At 38.7% G+C, this 17,330-nt stretch overlaps 1 protein-coding gene across 3 annotated transcripts in view; it reads left to right on the forward strand.

The window, feature by feature from the left end:
• The window catches only part of LOC139981488 (receptor-type tyrosine-protein phosphatase delta-like), a 234,767-nt gene that overhangs the window by 206,003 nt on the left and 11,434 nt on the right, over positions 1 to 17,330 (forward strand). For 2 of the 3 annotated variants that reach the window (XM_071993903.1, XM_071993923.1), the window contains 15 exons: positions 2,375 to 2,392; positions 5,436 to 5,553; positions 7,301 to 7,489; positions 8,438 to 8,530; positions 8,926 to 9,216; positions 9,648 to 10,048; positions 10,588 to 10,792; positions 10,952 to 11,054; positions 12,637 to 12,937; positions 13,494 to 13,702; positions 14,266 to 14,363; positions 14,820 to 14,917; positions 15,199 to 15,498; positions 16,127 to 16,252; positions 16,739 to 16,893. In XM_071993903.1, the coding sequence (XP_071850004.1) occupies positions 2,375 to 2,392; positions 5,436 to 5,553; positions 7,301 to 7,489; positions 8,438 to 8,530; positions 8,926 to 9,216; positions 9,648 to 10,048; positions 10,588 to 10,792; positions 10,952 to 11,054; positions 12,637 to 12,937; positions 13,494 to 13,702; positions 14,266 to 14,363; positions 14,820 to 14,917; positions 15,199 to 15,498; positions 16,127 to 16,252; positions 16,739 to 16,893 (2,705 nt within the window). The remainder of the gene's footprint in view (positions 1 to 2,374; positions 2,393 to 5,435; positions 5,554 to 7,300; positions 7,490 to 8,437; positions 8,531 to 8,925; positions 9,217 to 9,647; positions 10,049 to 10,587; positions 10,793 to 10,951; positions 11,055 to 12,636; positions 12,938 to 13,493; positions 13,703 to 14,265; positions 14,364 to 14,819; positions 14,918 to 15,198; positions 15,499 to 16,126; positions 16,253 to 16,738; positions 16,894 to 17,330) is intronic. The other variant, XM_071993912.1, reaches the window with a different exon arrangement.

Raw genomic sequence — 17,330 nt, forward strand, 5'->3', positions numbered from 1 at the left:
CCTCGAAAATCCGTCCTTAAAATCTCTTCAGATGTTTTCAACACAAAATAAGTAAAGGTTGTTTAAAGCTTCCTGTCTTAGAGAAAATGAAGAAGGGGGTGTGGGAGGGGGGTTGGAGGGTCTGTGATGCCATCCAACCTTTCTGTCTTGTTTAAAGCTCCTTTGTCTTGGAGAAAATGAACTGGGGGAGGGGTGGGGGTGGAGATTGGGTTTGAATATATCTCAAAACCTTGAGTTTCCTTCTGTAATCTCAGTTTTATAGTATGAACACAAAAATTCCCAAGATTGACAATAATCATTAAAAATTGTATCCATTTTGTTCTTGAAATTAAATATATTTGTACATTAGAAAACAAATAAAAAGAAGAGCACCTTTTTTAGCTCACCTTTTGTAATGACAAATATTGTGGGATACATGAATAAAGTGACACCAAAGTTTGCCATAACATAAGGAAAAAAAAAAAGGAATTAAAAAACCTCAATATAACAGTGTACTGAGATTCATGATTTACCTATTGAAATATAAATCTTCAACAGTTTCTTCGAAGTAGTTTTCTACTAGTGGACAAAATTCCATTTTTACATGACAACACAGACAGAGGGAATGAAAAAGTCCGCCTAATAGAGCCCCAAAAAATTTGACCCACGCTTTGTAATACCAAACAAAACTAAACATAGGAGGCAACATATTTGCCTCTGCTGCTTTTGCCTTTTTCCATTTTCTTCTTTTTTTTTTTGCATGAAAATTTCACACTTTTTTAATTACATTAAACACACTCCTTAGATCATGTTTTCCTTCCTTGATGTGGTGTTGTGTTAGAAGCTATATATATTATTGCAGTTTATATCATGCTTTTAGAATTTATATGGTTACCAATGGATATGTCAAAAATATTATTTGAATTGCAATTTTTTTTCTTGTGTGTTTTTGCCTCTTTGATACCATATCTGGTTACGTGTTTGGCTTGTCATAAACATCTCACAGTGCTTTTGTTGATGGGATTTTGTATATATTTATTCACTCATTCATTATTTTAATTCACTGTAAATAAATCAATTTATCCCAATTCCAAAGTTATGCAGTTTAAAGAGATTTCAGCCTTTTAACCACACCTTGTCATAAACATCTCACAATGCTTTTGTTGGTGGGATTTTGTATATTTATTCACTCATTCATTTTCTTAGTTCACTGTAAAAAAAATCAATTTATCCCAATTCCAAAATAATGCCATTGAAAGAGATTTCAGCCTTTAACCACACCTGTTAAACATATCTCCTCCCCCCCCCCTTCCTCAAGTCATAAATTCAGAAATATTACTAAACTCAGTTCGGGTATTTTTTCTTGTTTCCTGGAAGATGAAACAAATACTTTCTATCTGAAAATGAATAAATAAATAAAGCACAGAAGCAAGATTATCCATCCAAAAATTCCTTCTTGCATTAAAGAAATTTTGTCTCCACAAAAATATGCAAAGTGGCTTTCGTTTTGCTCACTAAAAACTCCCCAGTAGTGATAAAGGTTTTATTGAACCTGATCTTTTAGTCTCTTTTGCAAAATTAAAAAAAAAATAAAGGAAGAAATATGTCAATTAAAATGAAGAAAATTGCAAATGGTTCTGAATCGTAATGCATGTCCTCTTTTTTCAAATTTTGTTGTTGCTTTGTTGTAATTGTTTTAGCCAACACTGCACTTACTCCAGCTTCTTGTCTGTGAATTGTTTAATGCTATGTCTTAGTACATCTTTGATAATTTTTCTCATGTATTCATATTTATTATTTATCTCTCTCTCTTTCTATACATATATATTTATTCGTACTTAAATGTGTATTTGTTACAGTGGTTCTTAACTGATTTGCATATCTAAAGGCGGTAGTCATCCTCAAGAAAAAATAAATAAAAAATAAATAAATAAAAAAAATTGGGGTTGGGGGTTGGGAGGGTGTGTAATTTGGTCGATGGAATGGATACAAGATATAGTAGAAACTTTGAAATGGTTGGTGATTCTTGAAAATTGATTATTTTGGTGGTATTGATTGCAACAGATATATTATATCCATAATACTTTCATTTGTTTTATTGTTCAAACCGAACTTGCTACTTGAGTGTTGAGATGACAAGAATGGGTCGGCATGGGCAGGGGGGGTGGGGGGCAGGGGGGAAGAGTGCAAAATTGGTTATGAACCACTGGGTCTGTATTCTAACTTTGCCTGGCTGAATAATTACCTCATGGGTCGTTGTTTATCCATGTGGGTTTGTTACTACTACTTCTACTACTATTACCTCTGCAGACTACTACCTCATTAACATGTTAAATTAATTACCCATCCTTAAACTTAGTTCCTTCTGTCTTTCCTTCAATTTCCCAATATCCAGGAAGAGAACCAGGAGCAGGTAATTAATCTCAGCCGAATTCTCCTCTGCACAGTTGACAAAACAAATATTAGACCAAAATAAAGCCCAACCAAATAAAATAATATCCTACAGGACTCCTCCTGAGTGAGCCCATCAAGCCCAACTCAGGAATGGTCCATCTTTTACGGGGTAAAAGTAATCCACTCACAACCGGTAACCAGGAGGCTAATTAACGGAGCAGCTGACTCGAAAACAAAAATTTGCACGTTAGAAATTGTTTTGTAGGCTGCTCCAAGGGGTATGTACTAACAACACATGGACGCCAAACAGTTGGTGTCCTCTTAACAGCAGGGCCCTAGATAAAGGCCACCCCCTACATAACTTGGGGTACAGGTGAGGTATTAAAATATTATTACGTCGTACACACTTATTCACAGAGTGTAGAATCTATCACCATAATTAGCTGAATAGTTATGGGTGAAATTTTGCAGTTTTCTTGCACCTTACCCCCTATATTATTTCAATCTAATGTCACTTTGCTAACTCACACGTACATTTCTTGATAGTAATCAAGAAAATTTTCAAACTAGTCTGACAATACATAACAGAAAGCTTTGCGGCAAGAGCTTGACGAATTTGTTAATTCCGTCGATGTCAAATAATTTTGTGCAGTTGTCGCTTAGGTAATTTCCAAGTGCCGTGGAGATCGGTGGTCTTATAAAGCTAGCATTGCATTTTGTACAAAGTTTTGCAAATGTTGTTATAAAGTGTTGATGAAATCACAAAGGCGATGGATCACATTTTTTTTTCTTTTCCCACTCAGAGATATTAATTTAGCGAATACTTAATCAATGTCATTTGAATATGACAAGTTTGTCACCACTTGCACGTTAATTAATGTCAGCAGTGTAGACAAAAGTGTGCAAATGAACACTGGCTGTATTAAAAACACAAACTACTTTTCTGGATATGTTGAAAGAAAACTTGAAGTGTTTCATCATGTAGTGAACTGCAAGCTGAGGAGATTATGGTACGGTAGAACATAACTGCCATTGCGGGCGGTATCTAAATTTGAAAAGGAAGGAATTCTGGATGACTATAAAGTTGATTAAACTGACGGTTGCAGAAACTTGAAATAATTTGTCTCATAAAACTTCCAGTTCTTGGTTCCTCGTCGGAGATTTCATCACTCCGAGGAATCGGACGAAATATCTGGTGAAAACTGTTTGTTTCTTTCTGTGACAAAGAAAAAGAAGAGTAACTGTGAATAGATAGAATGCATGGCCTATCAAGTTTGCTATTAGAATCCACATTTGTGATATAAATTTCTGTTTCATTTATCATGTGACTGGTGCCATTTTGTTTCCACTTCTCTTGTTGTTGCTTTCTGATTTTAGTTTTTCTTTGATTTCAAATTTGTTTGATTTTCTTTATTTTATTTGAAAAGCACTCTTTGTTTTATTGTTTCCTTTTTAATTTCCTTTATACTATAAACTCCTTTGTTAGCTTCTGTGACATTTTAAGCGCACAACATCTGTTGGAATGATGGCTCAGCTGGTTATTTAGCAATACATTTATAAAGAAAACAAGGGAAAGGGATGGAGATTGGACAGAATTAGGGATGACGGCAGAGAGGGGGGGGAAAGGAGGGGGAGGGGGAGGGGGACTCTCTGACATAATGTGGAAACCGAGGTGTACACAAAAACAACAATGAGTTAGATGTGAATGATCGATAAGTACGTTACCCATGTAGTTCGATTTCCAGACTGTCTCCAAAATGGATGCCTATTTGAATCTAGAATTTGTTGCTTTCCTTTTGGCCTGTTGAAAGTTGTTTCTCTTATTACAAAAAATTTGTCCTTGTCTGGGTTTCTCGATTCATGAAAGTAAACTTTATGTGAGGCAGCTGCAGCGCATTGTAATATTTATACTGGTAGCTGACGGTGGCGGCTAATTATGGCGGCGAAATTTTGGTGGCAGAGATATGCGGGTTTGTCATTCAGAGCCCGAGCAGATTAATGGCCATGAAAGATGAAAGGATGGGTATGATTTGTAGATTTAAATTGGCAGAGGAATTGTTGATTCATCCAGCTGAGCTATCTTCTTCATCTAGCCTAGAGGTTGAAAGCTTCTATTATGCTACTAACATACTCTCGTTGCTCTGTAAGGTAAACTTGATTTCGGGAGGAGGGGGTGGGGGAGGCGGGGAAAAACTAGATGATGATATGGAAGGCAGATTTTAGATAAGAGAGTACTCAAAGGAAAAGTAGATTTTAGGTTTAAAGCCGAGTACTCATAGTTAACATTAGCCCAGCCCTTTAAAGGTAGTCAGTATAGGCCCCAAATCATAGCATGCTATAATTGCTAGAAATTTTCAAAAGTTCTTTCCTGGAGGTCTTTACTCTCCAAATTGTTCTCAGACATTTTTAAGGAACACACAAAAGATGACTGAATGTCCCGGTGAGGAAAATTTTCTCGAAGGTTGTTATAAATACAGTTTAAGAATTTTGACCAAAGGTGAATATATCCAGCATATTTGGGGCCAATACAGCATACCTTTAAATGGTAGACTGAATGAGAATTTCTGAAATCCAAATTATAACGTGAGTCCCTGTACCCATGTCTGTGTGCGTGTCTGTGTGCGTGTCTGTGTGCATGTATGTCGATGTGAATCAACTGTTTCCGAGTCCAGCTTCATAGCTACTTCCTAAACTTTGTGGAGTCTTTGGTGACATGTTTCAATTTCAAAAACTTGAGAATTTAGCCTTCCATCTTATTCAATACTTTGTTTGAAATTTTATAGATTTTTTCATTGACTGTTTAAAAACTTAAATGTAGTTCTTGACAAAGAGAGAAAAAAAAGATAACCTGTTCGTCAAAATATGAGAACTTTATGAGCAATCTAGGAAAGGACATATCTTGGAGAGAAACAGATAACCAATTAAGTAAGGGTTTAGTATTTGTACTTTTCCTGTTGCATCTTTGGTGTTACTTTGTCATCAGCGAAGAAAAAAAAATTACCTTCAAAATTGCTTTTTTTTTCCAATTTTTTATTTAAAAATCGTCTTTGTTTCATCGGTAGGAGGCCTGGCTGACCGACTTGCACCACAAGTCTCGCTATTCTGTTGAGGTAGTGGCTTATACCCTGAAAGGGGACGGTCTACAGAGTCGTGTACAGTATGTGCAGACACCTGGTGAAGGTAGGCACAATTCACTGTGTCATTGGCTATCATAATCCATTATCAAAACATTCCATCAAATAGTTGTTGCTGTTTTTATGGTTTTGCTCTATCAGAAAAGAAAAATTAAGAAAGCTTGTATCTTAAAGAAGATTATCAGAGTTGATCAAAAGATTAACCTTTTGACCATTTCAACTTGCAAGGTTTTGTCACAGATATGATGGTGATAGATTCTATAAAACTTAAACAAGTGTTGTTCACGGCAAAAATAAACGTTGGTACACCGTCACTGAATTATTCAAAATGGTGCGAGAAATCCTGTCTCTGACACCTTTGCCTGTGGAATTGTTTCCAAAGGGCTTTCAAGCCGAGCCATCAGAGATTCAGATAACCTGAATATTTCAATATTTGAATAATTTCCAATTGTTATTGTTTATTTTTAATATTTTTTTTTATAATTTTGGATTATCAGAAAAGGGAAATATGATCCAGTGACTATAAAAAAAAAATTCAGCGAAGAAATTGTATGCAAATTTTATGCTCAATTCCTACTTGTAAGCAACAAAAAAATAATAGTTCTGACAACGAGTGTTTCATATCACTGAATCGCTTAAAGCAAACCGAATTTGAGATTGGTGTTTGGGTCGTGTAAATTTTGAAATCCAAATGATTTTCCGTTTCCCGTCAAGAATGGATCTTCTATCACACTACATGTTCAATTTTGTTGATTTTGTTGGAAGTTTGATTGTTTGACTTTTAGGTATGTTTGTCTACTCCTCGCCGATGTTTGCCTAAAAGTGTCCTTGGAATATAAGAATCTGACACAAATCACACGAAAAACAATCCATTATGGAAATTTCTTGAACGAGTGTACTTTACGTGAAAAAGGTTTTCTCAATTTTATTTTTTTACTTTTTATTTCATTAACAAAAAAAGGTTAATTGAGTAATAGTCAATTGATAATAAAGTCACCCACTTTGATAGTGGCAACTGGCTTTGTTCGAACCAGTCGGCAAAGAAGACTTTGCTTTTGAATAAACAAGGCATCAAATTCTTTACACACAAATTATGATGAGCAGGAGGAGGTAAATCTTCATATGATACATTAAAATTATTTTACCATAAGTATTTTTTTCCTCACGATATAAAGCAATCAGTAAGCCCTGCTTTAAATTCAAAACTTTCGCAGACGTAAAAGGGCTGCTGCCAGAATATTCCGCTGAAATGTGTAAATATAAATGCCTGCCGTCAATTTGGAATTGCACTGGCATCCATCCATCTCGGAAGAGTGGTGCAGAATTTTTTTATTCTTTCGGCAGATATTTCAAGATATTGTTTCGTGTGAAAATGTTTGGCTGGATAAAAAAGAACAGGAAATAGGTTTTTTTGTCCCACTTTAACATTCCACACAATGTTAAATGACTGTCAAAACTGAGATAAATATTTATGAAATAGTTACAGAATTCCACAATGCGACCAAAGTGCCACTTAAAAAAATGAGAGTCCAGCCTTTCTGCCACTGATTTTTTTTGGCAAAATTCGGTAGGTGTAGTTGGAACCTAAATGTGAAGTTTTCCCTCTAAAATGAATTCAAAGGTTGAAAACCTCTGAAATGGTTACTTTGCAGCATTGCATATGTAAGCAAACACCAGTTCATATATCACAGAAATAAATTTGGAAATGTGATGTTCCTTGTGAGGGGGGGGGAAAAAATAAATATGTTGGAACCAGTTTGTCATTGGTAGTTTCTTCTCTGTGTTTCTTTCAGTTCCCGGTGTGCCAGATAATTTTGAAGTAATTGAGAGCGATGATGGTGTCTATGTGGCATCTTGGATGGAACCAGGGGTGACACATGGTGAAATACTGGGGTACAACTTCACGTATGGTCCGAGTGATGCAGAGAAAGAGACAGTCAACTTACTGCCCGCCCAGAGGTCATATGAAATACCTGAATTATGTAAGTGTTGGTAAACTGTTGCAGGTATGGTGTGAATAAATTTGCCTAATATCTTGTTTCAACAGAGGCTCAACCTGTTACCTACAAGGGCATGATGTTGAGTTAAAGGTGATGGTCCATATCTGTATTGTATTTAATGCACCAAACTATTTGGTGTTGTATAATTGGTGTTGTATGTTGGTGTTGTATAATTGTTTAACATTGAGACCTCATCCCCTTTAAAGCTACAATTTTAAATTGATATTTATAAATTTTTTGCAGCTATATGATAATAAAACCTCGTAGTAATGCAGCTGATAAAGATGAAATAGTCAACTTACCATTTCAAGTAATATAAGTCATGTTCAAGGATTTTTTATAACAGATTTTGATATGTGATGAACAGGAGTATTCCTGTGGCAGACATTTTGAATTCTAAGTTTAGAAGAGAAAACTCCCCATCTCACTTTTATATAACGCTCTGGTTGTTTGTGTCGATTAAACATAAACTATATTTACCATATTAAACCCTTCTAAACTCTAGGAAGTGGATCGTAGCAGGTGGTCTTTAATGTCGCCACAGCAGATGTTCCTCAAAGCTTTATCTTCATGTTGTTGAATTATCATTGCATTGTGGGACATTTACCATCTTTCTTTAAATGTAAATAATAATCCGTTGGTTTGGTAAAATCGAAGAAGCCATTTTTCGAGGTCTTTGTCCGATCTGATTTGACTTCTGTCTACTGATCTCGTTTAGTCTACAGTCACTGGAGATCAGATTCGGTCAATTCTGCGATCCATAGTCGAGGAATTGATCATATTTGGTCATTTCTGCGAGGGCGTAGTCAAGGAATTGATCGATGTTAGCGTTCCAAAGCCGTTAGAGTCTTCATTCATCAAAGTTTTGGGTTTTTAAAATTGTGGTGTAAATAATATATTCATGTTAACATTTAATTTTGTCTTTTTCAGTGAGAGGTGTCAACTATGTTTTCCATCTGTCAGCCTCTAATGATGAGGGTACCGGTGAAGACGCCCACTTTAAACTGGCAATCCCAGAAGACAGTGAGTTATAAACCATTATAATCTGAATTCTCATTTCCTTTCTGAAAGTTAAAATTGATTAGTTTTGGTAATTAAAAAACAATGGCACCTTCAGTGTCTTAATTTCTGTCATAGTCAAGGGTTTATATCTACCTAAAAGATAATTTTAAGACCACTCCGAGAGAAAAGCTGATTGTAAGAAAGATGTCAGTGATTTTGATGTTTTGGTCTTAAAAGTGTTGTTTCACAACTTGGAGCCGTTTCATTCTAGTGAATATCATCAACTTTCTCTGATATTATACTTGTTATCATTTCTAGTCCTTACCTGCCTCTACCATGCTGTGGCACTCTAAAGCAGCCCCCCCCCAATAGAGTAACCTTGTTTTATCCCATGTACTTCCTCTCACCTCTCTCAGGGCCCTCGGGTGTTCCTCTCCGCATGCTGGCCGAGGCAGTTTCAAGCGACATGATAACAGTCAGTTGGGAACCGCCGCTCTACGAAGAACGGAACGGTGTCATCTCAGGGTACACGGTACGAATGTACGCCGGTGACCCTACGCAGTCCATCACGAACCGGACCTCCGCCACCAGCCTAACCTTCTCTGGATTGAGGCCTAACACGGACTATGTGGTGCAGGTGAAAGCCCATACCAGTGTGGGAGGCGGCCCGTTTACGGAAGAGTTTATGGTCCGCACGCCTCCTGAAAGTGAGTATCCTTTGGTGGAAGGGGATGAGCTGATTACATCACCTTTTTGCTCGTTTCGGAGAGATTTCCACATCAGCTAATTAATTTGTGGGAATGCGTCAGATTCGATAGAAGACGAAATGGATCTACAAAAGTAAACCATTAGATTTCGGAGCACAACATTGGATGAACAAAACAATCTGCAACATAGTGTAATAACTTAGACGGTATACTTTAGCAGGTGATGGCCAAATTGCGACACAAAGCTCACAATTGGTATGCAAAATCTATATCCAGAATTATTCCCTGAAATAATAGTTTAAAATTTTTACTGGTTCATTGGGTGGAAGAAAATCGCCATATCGCAAGCACGATAAGCTTCCGTTAAGAACAGAATAGTTTGGTAAAAGTTGGACTCGACTAGCAAATTTGATCCTTTTTTTGATTCACAGGCCCGAGTACGCCACCCAGGGATGTTACTGCGGTGTCCAGTGGCGACTCCAGCATTGAGGTCTCGTGGAAGGCACCTGAAAATATCAAGGAACACGCCACCGGCTACAGCTACGTGATCTACTACACTAGCGACTCGAGCCGCACCGACGTGTCCAACTGGCCCACCGCACCCGTGGGCATCACCATGAGGTACGAGCTGGAGGACCTGAGGGAAAAGACTCGCTACGCCCTCGCCGTCCAGCTGCAGACCCCTCACGGTAACTCGGCGATATCGGGAATCGTCTATAGCACCACCCAGCCAGCAGCTCCCAGAGATTTCACGGCTGAGATACTCATCAACAACGAAGTCAGATTGACGTGGAAACCGCCTCGGGGTCACAGCAGGGATCTTGGCTATGTGGTACGTAAATGGCAATCCATGCATGGCCTCCATAATTATTCAGTACCGGCATCATCGATGCCATTATTACGCAGACCAAGATGCTATTCGATGCTATAGGTCGACCATTACTTATTAAAACCTTGGTAGGGAAGTGCCGTCTGTTATAGTAATGGTACCTTGAACTTAATCGCTCTCTGTTTCATTTTTTGTTTCATTTACAACCAAGCATCACCATAAAGAATGTGTACCCTGCCAATCTGTCACTTGTAGTGATGCTAGCCACAAGGTTTGAAATGTATAGTGTACATGAGTGCGGCCTGAAATATGTAAGTCAGTGGTACTAAGTACAAATTAATTTAGTAGTGCCCTTAAAAAAGAATACATCAGGATTAGATTGATAACAAAGTGACAGACATTAGCTGGTACATTTGTCGTGTCAAGAACTCTAGAAATGTTCAATATGTGCACACAAAAAAAACTTGAAAAATTCTTGACATGAGCATCTGACCATCATTTTCATAAATATGCAACAAACGTTTTTATTGACATTTTCACAGATAACATATTCAACCACGAAGGGTTTCAAACTTTTAAACCCGGGTTATTATGACAACGGGAAAGTGGAGGTTGACAGTGGTCGGAAAGAATTGGCCCTGACGATCCTGCAGCCCAATATGGATTATGAATTCAACATAACGGCCAAAACACCAGACGATGGTGTGACACCATCATCTACCATCTATATCAAGACCAACGTTGCACGTGAGTTTTTTTTCATTTCATATTTCTCTCTTGTCCATTTTTTGGAAACGGTAGCGTTTTTACAGAATTTTGTTTTCTCCCTAGCTAGATTGGAATCGTATTGTATTGGTTGTAGTTTCTAATCGTCAATGATAATTTTTGTTTTCATCTTACTTTCAGCACCAAAGTCAGTTCCCAAACTGGAAATGGAGAATGCGGTGGTGACCGAGAGCACCGTTAAGATTACAATGCCCTCCATACCGCAAAGCGGTGGACCACTGGAGTAAGTTTTACAACACACTCAAGTCTTTCACAGTAAAGTGGCAAATTTGTAGTGTTCATTTACAGAGTCCTTGTTAACCTAGCACCTGATTCCAACGTTACTCTTGAAATTTCATCGGAATCAAGTGAAAGAATTACGTTTTCGGTGACCTTGTCTTGCCCCTTTAATGGTCCCATTAAATGTTAGCTGTAGAATGTTATTAGGTCTGCATAAAGGAAATTCAATTATTCGGACATTTAATTAAAACAAAAAAAATGGGTGACACCCAAGTTATGACTGTAAAAATGGTTAGAGAGATGTACTGGGTAGTTAGATTGCATAAACTTTTATTTGGCACATGTTTTGCATGAATCAGTGTGTTTTTAAGGGATTGCTCCGACACAAAAACCTCCTCACACATTGGTCAAACCATGAAGGTATTAACAACTCCTTTTATTTGATTCTTTTGAAAAAGAAAGGAAACCTTTCTGGGATGTTGTATTGCATTTGTGTTTGCTTACACATAAAACATGTATCCAAAAAAAAAAATAAAAAAAATACAGAATGTTTTGCTTGACAGTGCCTAATACATCATCAAGTGGTACACATTAATTTTCAAAGAAAAGTTCATTCTCCTCTTTTCGGAAACAAAATTTCACCATTTTAGTCAGCTAATGGGCAGTAGACACTCCCCAGAGAATACCATATTAGATTCCATCACACGGAAGGGTTGGCCTGATTCACCCATGAGCTACTATCCTGTGAGGTAGAAAATTCTCTCCACTCTGGTTGAGTTCACTTCATTTCAGCTGCTTTGGTGCCTCCTCCATGGGTTGCCTGGAGGGGTATTTCTTGATGAAATCCCACCACCTGTACGAATCTTCCTTTTTTTGTACATATTTTCTTATCTAACATTGAAACTGATGCAGAGAAAAGTGATAAAATTACTGGAAAATTTATTAATCTGGCTTTTCCAGCAGTTCAAATTCATCGTCTTCCGAGAAACAGCTGCAGTCTGTTGGTATTCGGTCAGCCAAGAGACAGACCAAAAAAGGGAAGAGGCAAAATAGAGAACGGTTCTGCTGTCCTCAAAATTGGGTGGGAATCTTTGGGAAAATGTAACACAGCAAAACAGTTCAATGATGTGATTTCTATTTTTGACAATAGTTGCATAACATTCTGTACAGTTGGAGTATGTCATTAATTTGGAGTGAAACTTTCCTACCTTGAAGCCTGAAACATATCTTTAAATTCAGCGTTTTGCTGAATACGAAGTTGCAAAGGAGTTGGAGGAGGATGGGGGAAGGAAGGGGGGGGGGAAGAAGGGGGGAAGAAGTTGGTGGGAGGTAGTAAGGGGATATGGAAGAGGGCAAGGCAGTTTGGGGTTTGTCAGAAGGAGCAATATTTTGGGAATACCCCCTCATATTTTGGTTGTTTCTTCACTTACTGTCTCCTCACAATTAATTCACTCTCGTCTAACCTGGTAAGGTATGTTGTTTTTAGAACACCTTAATCAGGACGTTCTTTTCTTTTGGTACTGCATTCTTTGACATCGGTCTCCTGTCTCTGTCTCATCATGCCAAATGTTTCATTCTTACCTCAGTCACATCCTCATCATCGTTGTGCCTCTCGCCGGCGGCCCGGGACAAGCGTCCATCCCTTCCAGATCCCCGGATTCCTACACCTACGAGGAACTCCTCAGCCAGAGCATCACACCAGGGAAGCGCCGGCGCAGTGCTGAAGCGCGTCCTCCTTACATCACCGCCAAGCTCATGGGTAGCGACATTCCAGACTCGTTTAAGATCGGGGATTCGCAGGTGGTCAATGGCTTCACCAACAAACCACTGGATAACGGACAGTCTTACAGTTTCTTCACGAGAGCGACGGTGATGTCCGAGAATCAGGTGGGTATCCTTCTTATCTTAGATGTTGAATGTAGTTGAGTGGATTTTGCATTTTTCCCATCATTTAGCTCGGAATTCAATTTCATCGAGCTTAAAAAGCTTGACAAATTTCATCCTCCTCATGAGTTCGTATTGGACTATCTGGTGTATGGAATGTACCAAGAACCACATAGGGGCAATAACGGCATCTACTTAATGCATCATTGGTTTGAACTTGTCAATGTAATAAAGGCAATGCTTATTTCCTCATTAAGATGAAAGAAGACAGGGGGGGGGGGAACAGAACAAACAAGATGTTGGTGTTTCTTATAAATACCTCCAAGGAAATGGTATGCAGCCCATTCAAGAATTAATTTACCTTCCTTTTGTCCCTTTTGGGGGGTGGGGGGGTGGGGGATGGTATGTATTCATCGGTAGATCTAACAGCAAAAAGTTTATGAATTTTTTTATCTTCAAAATTGGTTTATTGCCCATTTTTGCCATCTAACGTTTCCCCCTTTTGTGTATTTGTTTGTTTTTTGTTGTTGTTATCTTCAACATATTTTCCCTCTTGTAGACTCCTCTTCATAGCACCAGTAAATACTCTGAAGTGGTCACCACAGGGCCAAACCCCAACAAGGTAGGAGAGAAAGGTGATAACAGTTTCACGGGGGCAGATCCGAGCCCCTCCCAGAACCAGCTTATGGTGATCATCATCGCGGGTGGCATCGGCATTCTCATCCTCCTTCTCCTGGTCGTCCTGGTGTACATGCTCCTCATTCGTAGGTGAGTGGTATCAAGACTTTGAATATCGAATATAATTAACATAATTAACAAACTGTCTCTTCTATCTATTTATATACATGTTTATTTTCTTAACTTTATTCAAATGGGGTGACTCGATAACCCGACGCTTATTTCCCCCCAAACACAACCGACTTAAAAACATTTAAAGAGGATCCACAGGTGGGTAAGGGAAGGGGGGAGGTGGGAAGTGTTTTACAGTGAGATAAATAATATATTGTTACTTTCTTTGGGCATCACTGTCAAAACGGAGGCTTGATTTGATATGGTAAGAATGTTTGCCTGGTTTCAAGATTGGATCGACACTTTGCCAAGACTTGCCAAGTCTTTCATCACTGGGGAGGTGTTTTAACATGGGGCCTAGAGGAAGACCCATATCTAAGTCAAGGTTTATAGTACCTGCTAATGGCAGTAAGTTGGCAGGACAGAACATTATGTTTGATATAGAGTATATAGGTGATCAAAATACCAGTAGTTGGTCTAAGCTTATTAGTGGATGTTAAAAGCTTACTGTTGATATTAAACACATCTCTGATTCGCTTCAGGTCTTCATCTACTGCAACACCCAAGAGACCAGATGAACCACTGAACAACCAGCATGTGGACCCTGTTGAATTGAGAAGAATCCACCACCAGACACCAGGTATGTACATGCACCCTCCCCCCCACCCATCCCCCTCCCCTCACACCCCACCTAATCACCTAATTGCCAGCAACCTCCCAAAAGTCATCAGCCAGCCATCTACCTTATTATCTATCTAGTCACTTGAATTCTCAAGTTGCTAAATGCTGAATTAATTTAGACGTACGTGTTCTACTCCCTAGCAACCATCTTGATGATGATGATGCCTGTGCTATTCACATTAATATAACACGTGTCAGATTATTCCACATTGACATTGAAGCCCCAGAGTAAGGAAGTGATACATAGTTGCAACCAACCTTTACAACCTATTAAATCTTATCTATGAATCCCATTTATTGTTTGACTGAGCCTTCTTTGATCGTCTTTTCTACAAATAATCTTCCCGAGTGGACTGTATGATGTTATCCGTATTATCTTTTTTTAATTTGTTAATTTGTTAAATTTTTCCCCCAGCAATGATGTCACATCCCCCCATACCTATAACAGAACTGAGTGATCACATTGAGAGACTGAAAGGCAACGACAACTTCCTCTTCTCTCAAGAGTATGAGGTGAGTTTGCATTGTGCATTAGATACGATCATCTAATAAGTCATTAACATTTTTCGATGATTATCTGTTGCTTCAACTGGTTAGGTTTCACACCATGAATCTGTTTTTTTAATTTAGATAAAGAGAATGCCATATGGTCACATGCATCCAACTTTGCATTCATTAATTTCAAATCAGTGTCAGATATCTGTCATGTATCCTTCATAAACTGCTTCCTTTTTCTTTCTCCTCCTCCAACCCCCATCCCCATCCCCTCCCCTTCCTCTCTCTCTGTCTTGTAGTCCATTGAACCAGGACAACAGTTTACATGGGAGCACTCAAACCTGGAGACCAACAAACCAAAGAACCGTTACGCTAACGTGATCGCCTACGATCACTCCAGGGTCATCCTAGCCAGTGTGGAGGACATCCCCGAAAGTGACTACATCAACGCTAATTACTGCGACGGGTACCGCAAGCAGAACGCATACATCGCCACCCAGGGACCCCTGCCCGAAACTTTGGCCGACTTCTGGAGGATGGTTTGGGAACAGAGGTCGGTGACAATTGTCATGATGACTAAGTTGGAAGAAAGGAATCGGGTGAGTTGTTTCCCTGAGTGTGATGCCTAAAACTCAGCTGATTGGCATTCTTTGCTCTCTTGCATTGCAATGTCTGTCTAAGTTTGTTACTTCCTCTCTATAGCAGCAGGGAAGCAGTATTGAACAGCTATGGCTAGATATTGCTGGCAGCGGGAAATAACATCTAAATATGCAGCTCTCCTTTATAAAGGTCATATATGTGAGAGAATTGTGGTAAAGTGTTTAACGCAGTGGACTTGTGATCTAACTTTTGCAGGTTCAAGTCCTGGCCAGATCATTACGTTGTGTCCTTAATTAGGCAAGGCACTTTATCTCAATTGCCTCTCTTCACCCAGGTGTATAAATGGGGACCTGTGAGATAAAACTGTCAGTTGGGCGCTGTTTAGCTGCTGCCATGTGGAGGGATTGTCTCTAAGTTTGACAGGTTATCGTTGACCAGGGTGATTTTGTTATACACCTTGAGCTCTTTTATCGGTGGTTATGTTAATGTCTTTATTGCTTCTCAATATTATTATTATCATTATATTATATAATATTATATAAGAATCTTAGAATCCAGAAGAACCATACCTTACTCATCCTTGTGGTCATATTTTAATGCAATATTATTATCTATAAATGTTTGCAGGTGAAGTGTGATCAGTACTGGCCCAGCCGGGGACAAGAGATTTACGGTCACATCCAGGTGGCTCTCCTGGACGTCACTGAACTGGCGTCGTACACCGTCAGAACTTTTGCCCTTGTTAATTTGAAGGTAAGCAAACAACAAAAGCTGGTGGGAAGGGGGAGGGAGGGTAGTGGTGGTGGGGAATCAGCCACGCAAAGAGACTTTATGTAATACTAACAGTCTCTAAAAGCTTCTCCTTTTTTATGCTTTATTAGAGATCTTGAAAAAGTTGTTACTTCTGTGGATTCTGATCCAGAGATATACCTCTTTAAACTGTGAAAAGTAGTAACTTGTAATGCTGTGAATTCGGTTTGATGTGTCTTGGCAGGATACAACAGGTCACAAAGTTTCTTCTGCCCACACAGCACCTCGCTTTCTACAAACATGGGCAATTAGCCAGGGAACTATTTTGCTATTTGCTTTTTTAAGTTTTTTAAGTCACTGTCACACCAGTAAATTTAGAGTGTTTTCTCCCTACGTATTAATTTTTACTGATTGCAAATGCTTTTTTCAATCGTTTAAGTTCACACGGTCCTTTCAATCTAACATTCTGTTTTTGTTTTCCGATCGCAGAGTCGATCCACTGAAAAGAGGGAGGTTCGTCAATTCCAGTTCACCGCTTGGCCGGATCACGGTGTTCCCGAGCATGCCACCTCGGTATTGGCTTTTGTGAACCGTGTGAAAGCCTGTAATCCTCCCGATGCCGGTCCTATGGTGGTGCACTGCAGGTGAGAACTTTGCTGCGATTAAATCAAATATTAAGAAGGAAACAAATCTAAACAAAATATGAGATAAGAATTTATAATAATGCCAAAGTGCCATGCTTTGATGAAAATTTTTATGTTTGTTTTCACCATTTTCTTATCGCAAGTTAATTGTTCTGTACATCAATTCTGTTCGGGAAATTTATGTTTAAACCTAACAAGATGGGATGCTTTTTGTTTGTTGGTTTTTTTGCTGCTTCCTGTGGGATTGAGAAACCCTGCAAACGGTAGAAAAGATGCTGCGTGGAAACACTCGCAGTGGGGAATGTTCAAAGTATCTCTAATTCAATTAGAGAATATTGACTTTATTTAACAATAATGAATCAAATTTGTTGCATAATCTCCCATGTCATGTCAAGCTGTCAAGCTGTGTCATGTCAAGCCCCCATGCCATATCAAGC

The sequence above is a fragment of the Apostichopus japonicus genome, chromosome 2, assembly GCF_037975245.1.
Source record: "Apostichopus japonicus isolate 1M-3 chromosome 2, ASM3797524v1, whole genome shotgun sequence".
In the NCBI taxonomy this organism is placed as follows: domain Eukaryota; kingdom Metazoa; phylum Echinodermata; class Holothuroidea; order Aspidochirotida; family Stichopodidae; genus Apostichopus; species Apostichopus japonicus.